The 21,908-nt window shown below is 40.7% G+C and overlaps 1 protein-coding gene and 1 pseudogene across 4 annotated transcripts in view; one reads left to right on the top strand and one right to left on the bottom strand.

Annotated features, from left to right (window-relative positions):
* The window catches only part of SYNPR (synaptoporin), a 396,296-nt gene extending 377,987 nt beyond the window's left edge, over window positions 1-18,309 (top strand). For all 4 annotated transcript variants that reach the window (XM_066351444.1, XM_066351447.1, XM_066351446.1 and 1 more), the window contains 2 exons: window positions 11,031-11,222; window positions 16,270-18,309. In XM_066351444.1, coding sequence (XP_066207541.1) covers window positions 11,031-11,222; window positions 16,270-16,527 — 450 coding nt within the window. In that variant the 3' untranslated portion in view covers window positions 16,528-18,309. The remainder of the gene's footprint in view (window positions 1-11,030; window positions 11,223-16,269) is intronic.
* On the bottom strand, window positions 7,429-8,578 carry LOC136381983 (ornithine decarboxylase antizyme 1 pseudogene; annotated as a pseudogene).
* Window positions 18,310-21,908: the final 3,599 nt, after the last annotated feature.

The raw sequence follows: 21,908 nt of genomic DNA, 5'->3' as shown, positions 1-21,908 counted from the left end.
CTATTGATAAAGTTTTCTGGGAACAGCCTCGGTAAGAAAAAAATGCATCATAACCAGATTCTTCAAGATGCTAAGTATCGGACAGATGACTGGGAAAGAAACAGACTGATGGATAAATAAACAAAGCAATGAGATTTGTAGTCAAACAGATCTGAGTTTGGTACCCAATTTCTCTAATTACTTAACTTCTCTAAGCAACTTAGTGGCTCTGAGAACTCTAGCAAGTCACTTAATCTTTCTGAACCTTGATTTTCTCGTTTATAAAGTAGAGTCAATAATAGTCACCACAAATTGTTATTATGAAAAGTAAGTGAATAACCTACAGCACATACAATATCTGGTACATAATAACTGTTCCATAAGTGATAGCCATAAATATTAATATTGCAACTTAATTTTTATTATAAGCCAATAAAACATGGGCTTCTAAAGCTTTTATAATAGATTAAGAACACAGATTCTGGAGCCAAACTCCCTGGGTCCAAATCCTGGCTCTGCATCTTTCAGGCTGGAGTTAAGTATTTACTTCATCTGTAAAATGGACTGCATATTCCATCCTATTTGACCAGCCAACCATGCTAGCACATATCCTGAGAATAGAGAGGTCATGTCCGACTTTCATGCTACAACTAGCCAAAAATGCAGCTCCCAGTTGGTTGGACTGTCTCTGAGGCCCATTGCTTGCTTTGGGAGAAACCCCCAAGCATCCCTTTGGTCAGTCACTCTGACCTACCTGCCTTCAGACCTCCCATGTGCAATGCATTGGGCTAGCACATCAGCCAAAGTTTGGCACCCTGCAGGCCAGGAGGGATGGGAGGAGCATGCTAGCCTTGTAAAAGCTAAGCTGAAGGATGATTGATTATCTGGGCCACCTTGGACTCAAGTGCTAAGACAAATTCTGACATCAAATACCCCAAATAGAAGGGCATTCCTGCCCTTGACCTTGAATATAAATATGCTTCCATGTGTTAATTGTGGATTAGAGCCGCACTGTCCAATAGGGTAGCAGTAGTGGCCTATGGTTCCTGAACACTTGAAACATGGCTGATACAAATTACAGTGTGCTACAGGTGTAAAATACACACCAGATTTCCAAGACTGGTCCAAAACAGGAAGTAACTAATTAATCATTGTATACTGATTATAACAAATGATAAATTTTTTTGGTAGTAGTAAAGAAACATTTATTTATTGTTGATGGGACATAAATTAATACAAACTCTATGGAGAGCACCTTGGAAATAAAAACAAAATGTCAAAATGCACAAACTCATGGTACAACAATTCCACTTCTGAGCATATAGTCAAAAGAATGAAAAGTAGAATATCAAAGAGATATTGGTATACCATGTCCATAGCAGCATTTTTAATTTTTTTAGTTTTTCAATTGGATTTATTGGGGTGACATTGGTTAACAAAATTATACAGGTGTCAGGTATACAATTCAATAATACATTATCCATATATTGCATTGTGTGTCACCACCCCAATAAATGATAATATTTTATACATTGGGTTTTATTATAGAAATACATTAATGTATTAATATAATAAATTGTACCAGTTTCTTTTTCCTTTTTTTTTTTAATGTTGCTATCATAAAACTGAAGTTACATATGTGAGTCACACTCTGCCTTGCATTCTGTCTGGACGGCTCGTGCCTCCTACCTCGTGGGAAGAGTGCAGGCCTTTCCAAGCTTCAGGCGTTCTCTGCCCATCTCTGCCTCCTGGACCATGAGTTATTTACTATTGCTCTCTAAATTAAGTTGTTTTCTTAAACTTCAATAAAGTATATGTTTGAAGAAAACCCTGCACCACTACTGGCTATAGAAATCCAGCATTATTTGATATAATTAGAACAAAAACACAGAAATGAATCAATGGAAAATAAAGATTACTGTATTCTAGGCAGACTCTGAACCTGGGGCTTTTTAAAATTTTTTTACATTTTGGTAAGTAGATGTTAAATATTTGTGAAATAGGTGTTAGAGACAGATTAGCACCCTGCTGGGATTTCTCTCCTTTGCTCCTAGATTAAAAGAGGATTATGTAGAGTAATGCCTTTCTTCTTGTGTAAATCAGTGTTATTTATTGCTATGTCTGTGTGCCCACAATAGTAGGGGACCCAAACTTCAGAAAGCCAAGGCATAATGGAAAACCACTTACTAAACATGGAGCTCAATTTCCTGAATTAAAATTTCCTGTCACAGTTACTTGTGACAACTTGGACATCTTTCTTAACTTCCCTGAAGCTGTAAAATGAGTATCATTATCATCACCATGACATAGTTCTTGTGAAAATCAAATAATTTTCTGTGATCGCATGTTGAAAACTATAGACATTCTTCAGAAGTCAGATGTCATTATTTTTGGTTCTTCAAATGACATAAACTTGTGAGTGGACAGAAAGTTATTCCATCCAGCCACTGCTTAACTCCACTCTCTTCCAAAACAAGTCCAAAGCTCTGCCCTGAGCTGAGCTTCTGTCTTGTTGTTTGTTGTTGGATGTCTGTGTTTCCTGATTCACACTTCATCCTGGGATTCCTGAAAGCTGACTTAGCAGAGGGACACCAGTCACACTGAGGGTGAGGGTGACTGGTTGGACTGCCTAGTTTTTGGTCTAGGGTGTCAGTGTAGGTTTTAGCTGCAGAAATAAGGGCAAAACCATCAGGTAGGTAAAGCATAATAAAGCCACTGGATTGAAATGTTGGGAATATTTGTTAACAGAAATGAGAAACTGCCTGTGTTCACCAATACCCAGTGCAACTGCCATGTGCCACTATTGGGCAGAGATAGACACAGAGATTTACTTGATTCTAAAATATTAAGTTTTCTGTCACCAAAGGTGACTCCTTTTAAATGCCTCAGAGTGATCAAGAACAGGCTTCTTTGCTATATTAAATTACGTTCTAGTAAAAATGAGTTTGCCAATGGTAAATTAGGAGAAGTGGGGGCAACAAAACACTCCCAATAGATGAAATGGAAATAAACCACCCGGCCAGCCATCAGCCAGGCTGCTCCTGTGGAGGAAGCTGTTTTCTTGGATCGCTGAACAGATACTTAAAGCATCCAGCAGAAACACAACTAGATAGCATGTCAATCTTCCTTTGGTCCATAGTGAAACCAATAGTTCAGAGGGTATTTTATAAGCCGCTTAATGAGCCATAGGCAGATTACTTAGCTCACTTGGCCTCAGTTTCTTCATCTGTGATACCGGGCTAATAAGGCCTCCTCTGGCTACTTCTTAGGCTTTTATGTGAACCACTTAGATTCCAGCTGTGAGAGGTTTTTTTGGAAGCACCTTCTAAATGGCAGCCTTTCCACTCTGTGGGAGTAAATAACACAAGTAAAGCTCACAGAAGTTATCTTCAAAGAGTTCATATAAGCACTGTGAATACGAAGCAATAAATGTTACAAATTAATGTCTTGAGTTTCTTCCATGCACAGCCCATCCCTGTAAGATAGACAAGGGAGAGTATTTATAAACAAATGGACTTTTGCCTGCACCAAGAGTCACTTCTCAAATACAAGGCATTTACCTCTCCTGATACACAGGAGAATTTTAGGCGGACCATTAACATGGCATTAAATAACACAAGTGAGAAAGTTATTTCATACGTAATTTAACTTCAAGCTTTCTGATTAGGTCAGTATTCCTCTAATAACTCCATAAAACTCCTTTTTAATTTTTTCAAAAGTATTTTTCAATTACAGTTTATATTCAATATATTGTGTTAGTTTCAAGTGTACAGTATACTGGTTAGATAATCATATACTTTATGAAGTGCCTCTAACACTCCATAATCTCCCTTTTAAGAAAGAACATCAGGCCCTGACTGGTTGGCTCAGCGGTAGAGCGTCAGCCCAATGTGTGAAAGTCCTGGGTTTAATTCCTGCTCAGGGCACACAGGAGAAGCAACCCTCTGCTTCCCCACCCCTCCCCCTCCCCCTCCCCCTTCTCTCTCTCTCTCTCTCTCTCTCTCTCTCTCTATCTCTCTATCTCTATCTCCCTCTCTTTCTCTCTCTCTCTTCCCCACCCACAGCCATGGCTCAAATGGTTCCAGCAAAGTTGGCCCCAGGCATTGAGTATGGCTCCATGGCCTTGCCTCAGGTGCTAAAATAGCTTGGTTGCCGAGCAATGGAGGAGTGGCCTAGACAGGCAGAGCATCACCAGGTATGGGGTTTGCAGGGTGGATACCAGGGACACATGTGGGAGTCTGTCTCGGCCTCCCTTGCTGTCACTTAATAATAAAAACAAAGAAGCAAAACAAAACAAAAAAACAAAGATCATCAGCCCCAAAGCCAGGTGCAAACATCCCCAGATAGAATTCTAGAATTTAAGGGATTTTGTTTTCACTGTATAACACTTATGTTTGTAGTTTTCTTCTACCTCTGGCAAGTTGTATGATTTAGCATTTGTAGTACATGTATAATTTCATTCTGAGATAACTTTATTTATATATCTTTTAAAAAGCGTAATTTGCTTTAAATTAAATATTAATGATAACAAGAAGTATGTGGATTAAATCAAAACCAACTGAAACTTAGAAAACATCAACTGAGATAATTATCCACCAAAAAGCATCTTTTTCCCCAATTATTCATAAAGCTCATGAGCCCAATAGTCAAGCCAGACATTAATAATAAGTAAAGCGTTTGCCCTGACTATGCTTTGGTTTCCTCCTAAGGAAAGCAAGGCTGACCTAAGTCCCTGTGCCGCGAGCTTAATGATGCTGCAAGTGTGAGCAGAGTGCCTGGAGTGCAGGAGTGCTCAGTACGTGTGGTGATGGCAGCTGTTGCTGCTTCTCCTAAGACAGACATTAAACTGCTAGTTCAGGACAGCTGCTGATGGACACTCTGCCCCTCTCCACTATGCTCTGTGCCTAGGAGGTGACCAGGGTGGATCACACTACTGGGCACTGGGAAGCCTCCTCAGGAGATAAAGGATGGGAGGGAAATGAGGTCAGGGCTTGCTCCTGCCTCACTATCTCACTCCTTACGAGTAGCCTCAGACTCAGGCTGACATCCAAAGCAGAAAACCAAAGAAGTTCTGGATAATATGCACTTTAGCTAGAACTTTTGACATAGTCTCTCCATCTTCACATTTTGCTTTTTAAAGAAAATTTGGCTTGAGACTACTTTCTGAAACCATTCAATGTAAAACTCTCAATTTTTTAAAATTTATTTTTGACAGAGACAGAAAGAGTCAGAGAGAGGGACAGATAGGAACAGACAGGAAGGGAGAGAGATGAGAAGCATCAGTTCTTCATTGTGGCACCTTAATTGTTCATTGATTGCTTTCCCATATGTGCCCTGACCAGGGGGCTGCAGGAGAGCAAGTGACTGACCCCTTGCTCAAGCCAGCAGCCTTGGGCTTCAAGCCAGCAACCTTTGGGTTCAAGCCTGTGAACATGGGGTCATGTCTATGGTCCCACGCTCAAGCCATTGACCCGCACTCAAGCCGGCAACCTCCGGGTTTTGAACCTGGGTCCTCTGCTCCCAGTCTGATACTCTATCCACTGTGCCACTGCCTGGTCAGGCAAAACTCTCAATTCTAATGACGTTTATCATTTGGTCTACTTATAAATCCTGATGCTGATGTAAGGACAAATAGGGAAATATCTGTCTGGGAGAGCCATTGATATAATCAATCAGTGTCCTTATCACATTGCCACATTGTTTTTATTTGGTCTAATTATAAAATATGTTCAAAAATACACAAGCCTATATAAAATAAAATAAAAAAGTCACCTCTTATCCTACCAATACTAGTTGATAAGCTCTTATACAATGTTATTTACATAAATACAAATATTTTAACAAAATTGGGACCATTTTCTTTCACTCATCCTCTCACTCAGCAAATGTTGCTGGCTCTTCCTCCTCTAAGACCCAGCAATGAGCAAACTAGACAAAGCGCTTGCCCTCACGGGGCTGACATCTTATTATAAAAAAGAGGCAAACAAACATAGCTTCACTCCTCACAACCACCCAATGAAACAGACACTGCTATTATCCCAGTTTACAGAGAGCTAAACCGAAGCTTCAAGTAGTCGAGCAAACTGCCTAAGAACACACAGCTAGTAAGTAGCAGAGTAAGGATTCAACCCCAAATCTACCTGATACAAAGCTGAACTTTTAACTCACATGAGAATTAACTTAGCATTATACACTGCTCTTTCTTTACAAAATGGTACTAGGTGAGAGAAGGTTGAATTAGCCCCCAAAATAACATATTTACTCCAATATATAATATATTTTGTTGAGCACTGGGAGGTTGTCATGAGGTTTATGTACAGAAAGTAATTCATTCATATTTTGTCATATTTAAATTAAGTAGGACCTCAAGTACAACAATTTACCTTTTTCAGTGCACTTGATTTAAATGAGAAGATCAATATCCCTTACAGCTGACATGAATGGCAGCAGGGAATAGTCAAGCCCGCAGGTCTGGAAACAGACAGCCAGTTTCTGACTTACAATTCTGAGCAATTTTATTTAACCTCATCACACCTCAGTTTCCTCAATTGTAAAGTGAGGACAGGATTAACATTAATTTCACAGTGCAATTGCTGTCAGGATTAATTGAATTAATACATGCATAATCAGAATAATACATGCTCAAGAAATGTTAGATATTATTACTATTATTATTTTACCTAGTAAAGCAAAGTTTTAATATTATTTTCTCCGATTTTATTTTTTAATGTTTATTTTATTGATTTTTAGAGATTAAGGAAGGAAGAGAGAGAGAGAGACAGGAACATCAATCTATTCCTGTATGTGCCCTGACCAGGGATTGAATCAGCAACCTCTGCATTTCAGGATAACACTCTAACCCAGTGGTCCCCAACCCCCGGGCCGCGGACTGGTACCGGTCGGTGGGCCATTTGGTACCGGTCCGCAGAGAAAGAATAAATAACTTACATTACTTTTGCTTTATTTATATTTAAGTATGGATGATGTTTTATTTTTAAAAAATGACCAGATTCCCTCTGTTTCATCTGTCTAAGACTCACTCTTGACGCTTGTCTCATAAGTTCGACAATTATATTTTAAAATACCACAGTTTTTACGCCGGTCGCATAATTTTATTTTGTGCATTTATCTGTCCCACCCTAAAGGCCGGTCCATGAAAATATTTTCTGACATTAAACCGGTCCATGGCCCAAAAAAGGTTGGGGACCACTGGTCTAACCAATTGAGCTATCTAGCCAGGGATAATCCAATTTTCAATTGAGAGGTTTTCACATGAGTTTTTTCTCTTAAAGGTTTCCACTCCTCATGGGCTTTTAACAGGTCTATTTCTAAGTATGAGACTATGTAATGACAGCTTCTATCTCATAGTCAAATTATAGGGTGTCTATGGCTCCTAACAAATATGTAATATCAAGAAAGCAGAGTCCATATGTTGAATTTTTTTTTTTTAGATTTAAACACTTTTTATTCAGATTTTTGAAAGCAATAGAAGGGTAGATTAATACCTATCTCTCCAAGTTAAGACCTAAAACTGTTTCTAAAACTTCAAATAAGAAACTCCTGCAGTACACAAGGATAATCTGTATCACCTTAAACCAGTGATAAAAAAGTAAAATATAAATTTTTATTTAGAATTAAGGCAAATACTTCAGTATCACAAACACAATATTAAACGTCAAGAAATATACTGCTAATTTGGAGTGAGCATTTATTTGCACAAGTACAACATGCGGACAAACCCAGAAGAAGGGAGCAGGCCTGGCATTTGCACCCCAATGCAGAAACTGGTCACAGCACCCCCACAAAGCGAGACACAAAAAGGGGTACTGTCTATGATGATCTGTCAGTGGTGGCAAAGGTGAGGAGCGTAGGCGGCGCAGCTGCTATTTGTCCTCATCAGAAGATTCTCTCAAACGTGTAGGCCATGAAGCAAGCGTCGGGTCTCTTGGGGACAAGGGGATGCCCCGGTCTCACAATCTCAAAGCCCATAAAGCTGAAGGTACGGAGCAAAGCGGCTCTGTCATCCCGGTTCTTGCGGAAGCAAATGAAGACATGGTCAGCATGCAGCTGCTCCTCAGCAAACTCGAGGAGAACTGCAAAGCTGTCTCTGCTCCCCTCTGGCAGAGCGCCGCCTGGGATCTCAATGTAGAGGCAGCTGCTGCTCAGCACCGCTCTCCAGTTAACGTGTTGGGCATCTGTGAGCCTGGTCTGGACGTTGAGAATTCTCGTCTTGTTATTAGACGTTAGTTCCTCTGTTACATTCAGCCTATTATCAGAGTAAAATAAATTAGCTGAAAGATTGTGATCCCTCTGACTATTCCCTCGCCCACCTGGGATCTTCAGGGGTGGGCGAGGGACATCAGGAGCACTGAGGCCCTGGACCCAGGTTACAGCAGCAGTTGAAGGAGACCCTGGAACTCTCGCTGCTGTGACCGCTGTGGCTGTGCAGGCTGAGGAGCGGCATGGTGCAGCTGGCATAGACGGCGGCGCTGGGTTTATTCCCCTCCTTCTCTCTGGCGGAGCAGTGGCTGTTGAGGATCCGCTGCAGGGAGGATTTCACCATCGGCCGCTGGGGTCTGAAACCAGCAAAACCTCCACTGCACCTCTCCCTGCCGCTGCTCGCCGTTCGCATATGTTGAATTTTTTAAATTACTCATTTGACCTTGCTCAATATGTAGCATAGTACTCAAAAAGTACTTTTTACATAAAAGAATGAAATAGATACTAGATTGAACATTAACAGAATATTGCATTTGCCACAGTCAACCTGGCTCATTTATTTGTACCCGTTCCTTCTATTTCTAACTCATACTCAAACATCTGAGTCTCTTCATTCCAAATGTTCTTACTGATACTGAAACAGCTGTAGTTTTTGTATTTGTTTGCTTGTTTGTTTATTCCTCCATCTTATTACAGAAATTACTTAAGACAGCTCACAAGGAAATATGAAACTCAAAATAGAATTAAAAATAAGAAGGAAAGAATAAGGAAAAAGAGGATAGGCATATAAAAGAAAGTTAGGAATAAAGTTAAAGTACTCATGCAGGCCCTGGCCGGTTGGCTGAGTGGTAGATCATCGGCCTGGCATGTAGATGTCCTGGGTTTGTTCCTGACCTGATTTCTGGTCAGGGCACACAGGAAAAGAGATCATCTCTCCACCCCTCCCCCTCCCCTTCCCCTTCCCCTTCTCTCTCCCTCTCTCTCTCTTCCCCTCCTGCAGCCATGGCTCAGGGTACTGAGGATGGCTCTGTAGAGCCTCTGCCTGAGGTGTTAAAAAAATAGCTTGGTTGCGAGCATGGCCCCAGGTGGGCCCTAAATGGGGGATGCTGGGTGGATCCTGGTGGGGCCCCATGTGGAAGTCTGTCTCTCTATCTCTCCTCCTCACTTGGAAAAGGAAGAAAAAAATACTCATGCAATAAAAACTCTATGAATGTGTCATAGATTGACCCTAAATTTTCTAAAGCCAATATAAAAACGTCAACTGGTAAATTACATAATTTGAAGCAGACCCTGGATGAAGAGACAATTGCTCAGAAGATTCAGCCAGTGTTAGTCATGTACACTTTAGGACATTCTCTATAAAAGTTGCACCTAATAAATATCACCAATGGCATCTTTACAGTGTGAGTCCCTTGGATCTCAGTGTAAATCATGGATCTTGATGAATAGTCATTCAGTCTCAGCCTGGGCGATGGCAGACCAGAGCAGGTCAGGTGTGGCATGCCCTTAGGTAGGGAAGAAACACACGCAAGTTTCTCTTGAGGGGTTTATCATTTAGAAAAAAAAGAAGTCTACTTCTGTTAGTGCATGAAATTTACTATTATCCTTTCCAAGTTGCTGATTTTAATATTCTTGTAAATGATATAAAACATTTTTAAAGTAGTCAAATATAAATACAGTAAGTATGAAAAATTGGCCTATGTTAGAACATGGTCTGCTTAATTCTTGGACAGTGACTTCCACCTGCTGTCCCCTCTGGGTCATGAGGGAGGACATGAGAAGTAGCTCGCTCTATCATCATCAGAAACTTGGAGATGTATCTTTAAAGTATTCATTCCCTTACATCACAGTGATTTTGTTTGCTATAAGTGAAGAACCATATCAGATGATTTTCTAAGTCAGACAGATTTGGATTTAAATTCTGGCTTCGCTCATTTCCCTGTGTTATCTGATATCTCTGAACCTCAGTTCCCTCATCTTTAAAATGGGTATTAAAAATGTTGAATGTGATATTTTTAAGGATAATTTCATATAAAGCCTCTCTCCCATAAAAAAGCACTCAAAGCATTATAGCTATTATTGTCTCCCACTTAGCATAGTCCCAAGCATGCTGTAGATAATGCATAGGCTGGTTAAATGAACAAAAGAAATAAAAAAGGAAGGAAGGAAGGAAGGAAGGGAGGGAGGGAGGGAGGGAGGGAGGGAGGGAGGGAGGGAGGGAGGGAGGGAGGAAAGAAAGAAAGAAAGAAAGAAAGAAAGAAAGAAAGAAAGAAAGAAAGAAAGAAAGAAAGAAAGAAAGAGGGAAAGAAAGAAAGGGAAAGAGAGAAAGAAAGATTATTACCATTGAAGAGTCTTCACTAATTAGCAAATCTCTAAATATTTGAAATCATCATAACATGATGGTTAAGAACATGGGCTCAGGTGTAAGGTTGCCTGGGTTTGAATCCTGACATCATCACTAATCATCTGTGGAGATCTCAGATCAACTGTTCACCCATTCTGTCTGACTTTCACCATGTGCAAATGGGACAATGATTCCAACCTCCTTACAGGGCTCTTGCAGGAACAATTAGATGAGAGTTATAAGTATTTAACATCATTCCCGGGATATATTAAGCATTTAAAAAAATATTACTATTAGTATTTTTTATAGAAATATAAACACAATATCACAAAACTTTTTTTATTTGTTTTTTTAAATTTTCCTAGGTTCAATGCTATGGGATCTTGGAATTTTCCAAAAGAAAAACCAAATCATTGGATAAACTAAATGATTTGTTTCTAGAATTCACATTTCTTTCACTGCTTTCTCTTTCTATTTGTTTCTATAGGACTTTATCATCACTGTAGTCTTTTCGTTCTTGTGGTTGGTGGGTTCATCAGCTTGGGCGAAAGGACTGTCTGATGTCAAGGTTGCAACGGATCCCAAAGAAGTATTGTTACTGATGTCAGCTTGCAAACAGCCATCCAACAAATGTATGGCTGTCCACAGCCCTGTAATGTCCAGCTTAAACACTTCTGTGGTACGTTTTCATCTATCTTTGTTTGCCAGTCAAGTGAATAAAACATCTCAGAAGTCATCTTGGAAATTTCTGCCTCCAAAACTAGGTCAACCTGACAAGTGATATAGCTCCCCATGTGTAAGATGATCTTTCGGTCTTGAAATCTCTATTGTCAGAAACTATACATTTCAATGTTGCCAATTACAAACTTCTCAGTAAGAACCCAGCAGGTATTGGCAGCTGTTGCTTGGATGACAGTCAAGTCAAAATTCTAAGCCCAAAGCAGATATAAAATGCAAACTTTAAGGCTGAAGCTTGCCAGAAGTTAAAAATGAATATTTGATGGCACAAAGAGAAAACATTGTTCAAACCACACATTGTTAGAATATACCCAAGTGACTGTCTGAAGACTACACAGACCTAGGAAGGCACAGAAAGAAACTCACTGTGTCAGAAAGCACTTACCATTGTTAGGGTCATTTTTAATTTTCTCCATGCTCCAGTTTGGCTGCTTGACAACTTTAGAAAAGCTGAACTCTATTAGTTGAATAAAGTCAAATGTTATCATTAAGTGAATCACCCTTTCAGGAAGACAGAAAATCTGACAGATCGCAGGGTTGCTAAATTGGATTGTTATAATATGAGCACAAGAATTTGTATTATTCCAAAATAAAGAAACTATGTCTGAGAAAGACAGAAGCTATAATGGCAGCAAAAAAAAAGTAAACATGGAAATAGACTATATATTAGTGTTTTCCAGTCATTTTTATTCATTGTTGGCCACACCTGTGGATGAACACTTTATAGATTAAAATATATTTCACTGCTTCTGTAGGTTGTTCATAGGCAGAGCTTGATAAGAGTTAAATAACCACGATCTCAAAATTTAAGAGAACAAAGTTAAAATCATTTGATGAATTTTTTAGTTTAATGAATAATCTTCTATGTAAGTTATGACAGCCTGCTTAGTTCATTTAATTTCACCTCTGATGTCTAAGGAGTTTTAGACTAAGAGATAGGAATTTTGAATGAGACATGATGTGATGTATTCTCTTAAAACTAAAACTGAGGCTGGATGAAAACCAAATAGCATTGGGTTTGAAAGGACAGAACTGGTTCTTTCCTAGTTATGGGTTTATAGCAGCTAAGGGTCTTCTAGTTCCTGGTAATGGGAAAATGTTTAACTGGCTAATGCAAAGCAATGCCCATTTCCCTACAGCCTGTTTTTTGCACACCCACTTTTAGTACCAGCATCTCTATGCATTAGAATGCTTGGCTTGCAAGTAACAGAAACTGTCTCTAACTTCATCTGGAAAAAAAAAATCACATAGCTCAGAAAATTGATGAGACCTGAAGAAACAAGCTCTAAAAAAGCAGAGTCTAGAGCAGGACCAAAGTTTTAGATGTCAGACACCAAAGAATTGTCTCATGAAGTTGCTATCAACAGCAAGTTATATCTAACCTTGTATGATTCTGCTCAAAATGCAAAGTTCCAGGGACTGCATCTTGATTCTGCAAAGTAAATCAAGTTTCTATTACCAAAAGCCAAGAAAAAGAAAATTTGTCTGCCAAAACATACCATTTCTTTTTCATTACAGACTCATTTGGCTTCAAATCATATTGAGCTAGTTTTTGACAAGAAGTGAAAATAATTGAAAAAGCATTAAAAATGTGTCTTCCTAGGGCAGAAGCCAGGGCAAGGACACTGGACAGTTCTCACCCTCCCTCCACCATTTCTGAACCTGTGGGCCTGTCTGCTACTCCATTCCCTCTTAGCAGATGGGGTTTTTTTTTCTCTTTTTTCTGCTCATACAAGAGAAGATAGCCTACCCTACAGTGTTTGAGTTTATATTTCTTTTTAAAGAAATACCTTGGACCAAAAAAAAAATCACTCAGTTCTAATCCCCAATTTCTGGTAGAATCTCATTAGCCCAGCTTGGGCCAGGTGTCCCCCTTGGTCTCATCAGTTATGTCTGGGGGATCATAGGAGTCATGTAATCTGGACACTTAACTCACAGAACCTCCTCCTACTAGGCAAGTGTAAGGTTTGGAGATGGAGCCAAGACAGACCCTAAAGATGACCTCTACAAGTTAATGGTTCAAATAATATCTATGATATTTTCTACCTGGGTAACAGTTTACTTTCTTCAAAGCATTTAGGCATCTGTACTTTCACAATAACACTAATAGGTAGGTGAACTGTCCAAATATTTCAAAGCCAAGGAGCTGAGGTGAAGAGATTTGTATAAGGTTTCCCAAGTAGTTGCAGCCACGCCAGACCAGAGCCAAGTTCCCTGAAAGCTGTCAGCACCCAGATGTTAAGGGGCTCGTTTTGCAGTTAACCTGCTGGGTTTGAATTCCGGGTCCTCTACTCAATAACTGGCGCTCACAGACAAATTAATTATGCTTTCTAAACTTAGTTTTACCATCTATAAAATATACAGTCTTTTCATCATCTATAAAATGGGAGTATTATAAAAGAAACCTCACAAGACTTGAAAAGCTTTGAGCAACAATACAGAAGTACTTGGCTTAGCACAATGCCCAAAATAGAGCAATGTTCAATACGTTTCCAAGAAAAGCTGCTACAAAATAAATGTATGTATTTCCTTCAATTTCATGTAGTGTTAGAGCTGCACAAGGGAAGGAAAAGAATGTTTTATATTCTCTTAGCTTTTCTTTCAAAGGTTTATGTCCTCTATCCACAGTTTCCAGTTGTTTCTCAAGCTTCACCAAAGGCGATCTTGACAGACCTCAGGTCCCCCAGGTTCTGTCTCCCCCTTTCTTCTCCTGCTCCGTGGAGTCTTGCTTTCTGCTGTCCTCACATCTGAGCTTGAATCAAAATCCTTACTCCAATTTCAAATGTAACAAAATGGCAAGAAAACATTCAAGGCCTATGTGCCCCTAAAATGTGCTATCCATGAGATCTGATATTTCTGTGACAAAAATAGAGTGAGACATCCCTGTTCCTTAAATATGCACAAGGGAAAGCCTTGTTTACATTCTTAATTTAAGTTGTATTTCCCTGATTGCCAGGTTCTTCTGAAGCATCCCTTTTTTTGGAAACCAGGTAGCATCAGGGAAAAGAAAGAGACCAAGGAATATAGAAAACAGATGAAATGACAGCCCTGGCTAAGCCATCTTTTCATATCTGAAAAGATTCCTTGATAATTGTTTCTACTCATATATTGACATATACTTAAAGAGGTACAATGTAATGACAATCTCCCCTTTGGTGGAAAGTATCCTAGTTATTGTACACATAGTTAAAAGGTCCTATATATAAATTAGAGTTATATCAGTAATTACCCAATTCATTTTGATAATGCAACTATTGCACTCGTATAGTGCCTTATTTATGATTTTTTCATCTCTCTCAGCAAGGAGCCTAGAGCATAGCACATTTTAAATAAGTGTCAGTTAATACTAAAGCATGGAAAGAGGATAGAATAGGAGAAATGAGGGAGGGAGGTCTGGATAAACCAGTCTTCAGTTATATCAATTAGGGGCCTAGATACTCACTTCTGGCTCTTGACAGCCTCGAAAGTATGGCCCCACAGTCAAACTCTGATTCAATTTAGGCCGCACCAGAGAGCCAGCTGAAAACAATTTGTGAAAATCTTTTAGAAAGTGATTCAGAGCATCACTTAGCAATTGGCATTCACCGATATGCCCACACCGTCCAGCTGGTTTATGTGCACCCTTCCTCCGAGGTAAGGGTCATTGCTTTCACTTCGTATGAGAAGAAAATGCTGAGGCTCAGAGGCTTATAGCCTTGTCCAAGGTCATAGAGCAGAAAATCACAAGCCCAGGTCACACTGATTCCAAAGCCTGTGGGGACAGCTCCAAGGTTGATAATCGGTTGTTCTGTCTGACCCACCTGCTGATAAAATACTGAAATACATTGGTAAGTAGTTCCTGCTCCAAGCTCCCAAGGCCACTCATCTTGACCATACTAGATCCCCACTCCATCCCAAGGGCTCTGGACCACCCCACCATTCAGTAACAGAGGGATAAATCTTGACCTAGTGCAACTTCCATCACCCTACTCCAGAGCTAGGACTCAAGCCCATTTTGATTGGTCAGTATTGTGCTGGAGTGGTCACTAAATGTATTTTAATGTCATCACAGCTTTGTATGGTACCTGTCTCCAATGGGGGTCATTAAAACGGACTGCCTGAGGTTAGTTCGCAGGTCAGCCAGGCCGCATGCCTTGGGGAAAGTTCGCAGAACCACTGTTGTGTCGGGGCCTCTGACTGCTGTGAACACTCTTGCACTTTTGCATCCATTGAACATTTAATACCTGCTTCTCTGACTCACCCAACAACACACTTCTGGAGAATAATAGAAATTTCTCTAGTCTTATACCCGGTTCTTGAAAAACACTTCACGCCTCTCTCAAACCTGCACTTCATTTCCAGTCTGGTTTCAGTATTCCGTTCTGAATGTGAGAGGCACATAAAGCACAATAATTTGGAGGCTACTTCTCTGCACACAATCATGCATGTGATTGTCTGCATAGGCACGTTCTACTGTTTATTCCATACTTTTTATTAAGTGGACTCATTTTTTTTATATCATTACAACAAAGGAAAAGTAGAATCTCTAGCCATAAACTAAAGGAAACCTTATAAATTAATGAACCATCATTAAAATGAAAATAACCCTATACCCTTTGGAGATATCTTACATACCATGAGGATTGCTTCATTTGGGATATATTAGGTAAAAAGTCTTGGCTATGGAATCAGAGAGAGCAGGGTTTTGAAACTGAGGTACTAATTAACATGTCATATGACCTTGAACAAGATCCTTAATCTTGCTTACCTTCAGTTTAACTCTTTAATATGGGTATTATAATAGCACCTTCCTCTTAGACTAGCTGAACACATTGAGCCCCGTCATGCAGTGCCTAAGCTAACATGTAGTAAGCACTCAGTAACAGTCAGATAGCATCAATATTGAAGTGAAAAATAACCTTTTATGTTGTGAAGAATTTTTCTGAAATTGAAGTTTTTCTCACATTTCTGTCCATTCTTTTAACTCATTTATTTTGATTCTCTCATAGGTCTTTGGATTCTTGAACTTCATTCTCTGGGCTGGAAACATCTGGTTTGTTTTCAAGGAGACTGGCTGGCATTCCTCAGGACAGAGATATCTTTCAGACCCAATGGAGAAGCACTCGAGCAGCTATAACCAAGGCAGGTACAACGAAGACAGCTATGGGTCCGGAGGGGGGTATAGCCAGCCGGCAAGTTTGGAGCCCTCCTCCGATGAGTTTGGCCAACAGTCCAGTGGCCCTGCCTCCTTTACCAATCCGATTTAACAGCGCAGTATTTGCGTTCTTCTGGAAATAGCTTTACCACCTTCCAGTAGCAGAAGAATTTTTTAAGAGTTTCAATCACTTGTTAATGCAGAGAATGTTGAATGTAAGGCAGAGATCTGTACTCCTCATTGAGGCAGAAAGGCTGTGTCGTGACAAACAGTACTTAGAGATGAGACGACATATGTTATTCATTGTAGATGGCTAATTGGATAGTATACCTTGTTATATAGTTAGATACTTTCATAGTCGTTTTGTATGTGTGTTAAACTAGTAGAAACATTTTGTGGTTTAAAGTCTGTAGTGTGTAATATGCATAAGGTAAATTAAATAGCACTGAGTTTTCCTATGCATTTTGATGCAAAAGACATTTTAATGATTTCTATAAGACAATTTGGTATATCACAATGTGCATGTGTTACTTTCTTGTTGTTGTAGGCCATGTAGGATTGTGAGTCTCTAAATATTTGTTTTAGACAGTTACTCTGTGATTTTTTTTTTACTTGATGAATCAATGCTCATATGATTTAGTGCATGAATAGGCATTTTCTCACAACACAAACATTTCAATGGTATTTATGAAAATTTTCCAGTTTGCACCATGAATTTGTTACAGGGATGCTTTAAAAATATATATTCACACTTTGTATACTTGCAAATTTGTCTCTCTGCCTTCACCAATTCTGAATGCATTATAACTAAGGTTTGGGGTTCTTTTTCTCTGTTAATAGATATTCACTGTTAATATATGGAAATTGTCCAATATTTATTCTATTTACTTAGCTAAATATTTACATTCTTATAACTTTCTATGATATTTTGTGGATCTTATCTTATGGACCAAGAACAAAAACCCAATAACTGTGTTTATACAGTGCTATTGTGTTGACATACTAATTTATAAAGAATATTCTGTAGAACCTAGACTAACAGCTAAATTCTTAAATCTTATTTATTTATAAAGTTAACATGTTCTTCAATTCAATTATTCAAAATTCTCACATCTCATCTCAATTTACTAATTACTAATTCTAATTTGAATGCTACCCATAAATTAAAAATTACTTCCTCGAGCCACTCCATATCCCAAAGAGTGTTCTCATGAAATATCCCCCAGATATCAAGAAAATGCCAATCTTTGCTTTTTTGTTTTAACTCAATTGAAACAACAGGCCCCACAGTGAGAGAAAACTGATCATCTGTATGTCTAGATAAAAGTTGGTATCAATATATAAACTCGTTGAATGATCTGTGATGTTGGGAACATTTGAGCACAAAACAGCCTTAGATAATATCTGTAACTAGTTTCTGGATCCTATTGGATAAATCTATATTGTGCTATCTATTTGACCTTAATAAAGTTATTGTACGCAGACCTGGCTGGATAATGTATGCATTATCAAGAAACTGCCAATCTTTGCCTCTTCATTTTAACTTAGTTGAAAAACCAGGTCCCACCCACAGTGAGGGAAAACTGATCATCTGTATGTCTAGATAAAAACTGGTATCAATGTATAAACTCATTGTGTGATCTGTGATGTTGGGAATATTTGAGCACAAAACAGTCTTAGATGATATCTGTAACCAGTTTCTGGATCCTGTTGGATAAATCTGTATTGTGATATCTATTAGACCTTAATAAAGTTATTGCACACAATGCTGGCTGGGTAATGAAGAATCACAACAATAGAACCTTTCATTGTTTCTCTTAAACAATAAAAGAACAAGAGGTAAATGCACAGTGTTCCCAATCTCTTGCCCTTTCTTGTTTCAATAAACACAATAGTATTCATTTATTCATTCCAGTAGTCTAGAACCTTCTATTTACCTATCACTGTGCAAGGCACTGGGGACAGGACAGTGAGCAAAACCAGAAACGTGTGCTACCTTAAGAAACTCACACCTGTTCAGAGAGACAGACGTTTAAATACTCATGCCCCAATTACGCTCCAGTTTGCTTCAGGCCTGAGAACTGTACAAGGTTCTGTAAGAACCTGGTGATGAGGGAGTGGGAGAGAGACAGTACCCAAGGCAGAGCAGCCTCCCACACTCTCAGCCCGTCGGAGCCAGGATGAATAGTAGGGTTGCCAGAGTGCAGAGAACAAGGGGCTCTGTGAGGGGATGGCTGCTGATTAGTGCACAGGCGACATCCGGTTTGTAGGTCAAGATCCAGACCCCTGTCTTTATCTTAAAGAAGCTAAGTGAGAGCATTGGAGGATTTAAGCAGAGGAAGAACAAGACACATTCTGGAAAGATCTCAGGAGTTGCAGGGAGGAAGCAGACTGAGGAAGGGCAAGAATAAAGGACGCCCAGAGGAAAGGAAACAAGCCCTACCTCTCCTGGGCAACGGGCTGGGACTTAGAGGAGACTAAATGGCTGCGTTCTCCCCGGTCCACCTCCCATTTCCTGGGGCAGGCTCTGGATTTGACTGCTTCCTTCAGTGCTTTCCAGCCTCTGCTTCCTACCCTGTCATGAACTCGCCAAAGCAGAAAATCACTCATAACCAACAGTTCTCTTGGCCAACTGTAGCAGTTCCAAGTATCAGGGCTCTTATAACGAAGATCTCTACCTGCCTCAGTGGAGACAGACACACAGAGACATGCTCCACAGGACGTTGCAGAGTCACATGCTGCCGCAGCCCAGCAGGGAGTTTGCTAAGATGCTTTTATTCTTTCTGGGCTCAACAAAAGAGCAGATGATCAGGCCTCTTAAGAAGGGGAGTAAGCCGTGCAGCAGAGGCGCCTGGGTCCATTTGTCCCGTAAACCTAATTTAGAATCACAGCTTCCCTGCTCATGAGCTGTACTTCAGCTGTGACTTCACCCTCCTGAGCCCTCCGCCTTCAAAGAGGTAAAGCAGACAAGAAAGAAGGGTGAGCTCTGAGATCTGACTGGCCAAGCTCTGGGCTCTTCCAAAGCCACAGCCTGAAAGCAAGTGCAAGCTGGAAATGTGGGGGACTTGACACCCCAGGAGCACCCACAGTCACTGGGGGATGAGGGCAGGTCAGTAATGACTTTGAAGCTCAACTCCTCACTCAGTCAGAAATATCCACAAGGCAGGACCGATGTCAGGACGGAACCAAGGTAAGCCGCGTAAAGGCATGAGAACGCGTCTGGCACACAGTAGCACTGAGTTTGGGTTTCCCTGAAAGCAGGGGAAGGTTCCAGGAGGCAGGAGTGAGGGAGGGGGAGAGTGAGACAGGGAGGAGGAAAAACTGATAAAAGGTTGCATCAGTGGGGTTGCTAGTGGAGGCTGTAGGAGTTCCACTCTGTCGGGGTCTGAGCGGTGTTCAAAATGGCTCCAGTGATTTTCCATCAAGGGGCGGGAGCTGAAGTATTTACCTACCAACCCCCAGCCCGTGTTGACTGTGAATTTCCCACAAGGCTGGTAACTTTCCCATATTTGTAGGTTGCACCTGCCTATAGACTGAACAGGCTCCTGCAGTGTCAGAGAAATAAGCCTTGAGCCCTGACAACTGTTAGGCAGTGGCCTGGGGTAAAAGGGGAGCTGTCACCACCCCTCCCTCATTCCTCATTCAGGGACTGTGGCCCAACGAGGAGCCCTGGACGACGCACGCATGAAGAGTTCACCCACTACCCACGTGAGCAGGAACTGTCCTTCACAACTGTGTCTGAGATCGAGGCTGGCCTAGGGAAAGACACAGGGCCTCGAGGTCACAGTGATCAGTGAGCATTACTGCTATCACTTTTTCTGTAAAATGAGCACAGAAAACCCACCTGATAGGGTACTTACAAGAATTGACTTAGTCACATGTGAAAAGGCTGATGGACGTTACAGCTTTCTACAAATCTTAGTTGGTTATTGGATGTTGCATATAAGCCTGAGTTTTTATAAGTCAGACTTCTAGGTGAGCAAACTACAGCTAATCTAGACATCTTGGAGTTCACCCTCAAAATTGAAGAGACTCAGATTACAGACAAGTAAGCAGAACAAATGTGTAAGAATAAGTTTAGATTACTGCTATGAAGAAGAGCAGTGAGACACAATGGTGGAGAAGAGTGGAGCGGTGGGAGGGGAGGTCGGCGAAGCCTCTCTGAGACCTGCAGAATGAGGAGGCAGTCACAGGAGACTTCGAGAAGAGAGGACAGCACACCCAGGCACACTGGGGACCACCATGTGCCCTTGGAGGATTGACAGGAGCAAAACTAATAGGACTGGGACACGACACATAAGGGGAGAATCAGGAAAACACTCAGATCATGAAGGGCCTTGTAGGGCACAGGAAACATTATTCAGAGTGAAGTAGGAAGCCACTAGGCAGGTGAACAGGACAATGACATGATTTAGTTATCAGTTAGAAAAGATCCCGCTATCAAGATCCTGGTTTAGACATACTCTGGTTATAGAAGTTGTCAACACAGGGAGTGGCTGAGTGAAGCATTCATGAGACTCTATGTACTATGTTTACCATTTCCTGTAAATGGGGATGCTGAGAATAGATTAATTAATTCATCAATTCCTTCAACAGCTACATACTGAGTACCTACTCTGGGCCAGGCTCTGTGCTAGGTGATTGGGGATATAGATTTGAAAAAGACAGACATTTCTGTGCTTCCGGAGGTGTTAAAGATATGAGATAAATTCAGATGGTGGTAAATGCTTACGAGAAAATACAACAGGATGACCTGAAAGAGAGGCATAGGATTGGAGGAGGAGGGACGCGGCATGAAATGCCAGGAGCCTGGACCAAGGAAAGGCAGCCTGAATTAGGGTGGGGCTCCATCAGTTCAGGCTGCTTCTTAAGTTCTTAAATGTCGGTGTGGGGAAATCTTCCATTTTGGCAGAAGAATACGTCTTCACTAAGAATAGAGAGAGAGCGGAGAGAAAGAATGGGGGAGGAGCAGGAAGCTTCAACTCTCATATGTGCCTTTGTAGTGCTCCAGCCCACCAGGAACTACCAGTGTCGCGTGGAAAAAACCGACTCAAGACACAAACTTTTATGTCAAGAGGAAGAGAGAGGGAGCCCTGCCAAGGGAGGCAAAGAGGACCTTCTTAATCTCCTGTAGCACCTGTAGTTTGGTGTTTGGTCATATATAACACTTATGCTTTTATTTTATCTACTCAATAACTTAGTGAAAAGGTAGATGTCATTGTCCTCTTCTGAAACTGAGCTCCCCCAGAAGTAGACTCTGAGACAAGAATTTGAGTACAAGGAGGGGTTGGGGAGGTGTGCCAAGGAAGGGAAGTGAGCCAATATATCTTGCACTATGGTGAAGGTGACAGCTGTGGGCAGTTGGGGCTCAAGTCCCTGTTGAACATGAGACACAGAGCAGAACACCTCTCACAGTTAGCTCCAGCAAGGGCAAAGGACCTGTGGTATTCATTCATGAACTCTGGTCCTCATTGAAGGCTGCTTTGGGGAAGT

Source organism: Saccopteryx leptura, chromosome 10 (assembly GCF_036850995.1).
Source record: "Saccopteryx leptura isolate mSacLep1 chromosome 10, mSacLep1_pri_phased_curated, whole genome shotgun sequence".
NCBI lineage: Eukaryota > Metazoa > Chordata > Mammalia > Chiroptera > Emballonuridae > Saccopteryx > Saccopteryx leptura.
Note: the sequence above shows the minus strand (reverse complement) of the source record. Positions and strands in the feature narration are given on the sequence as shown.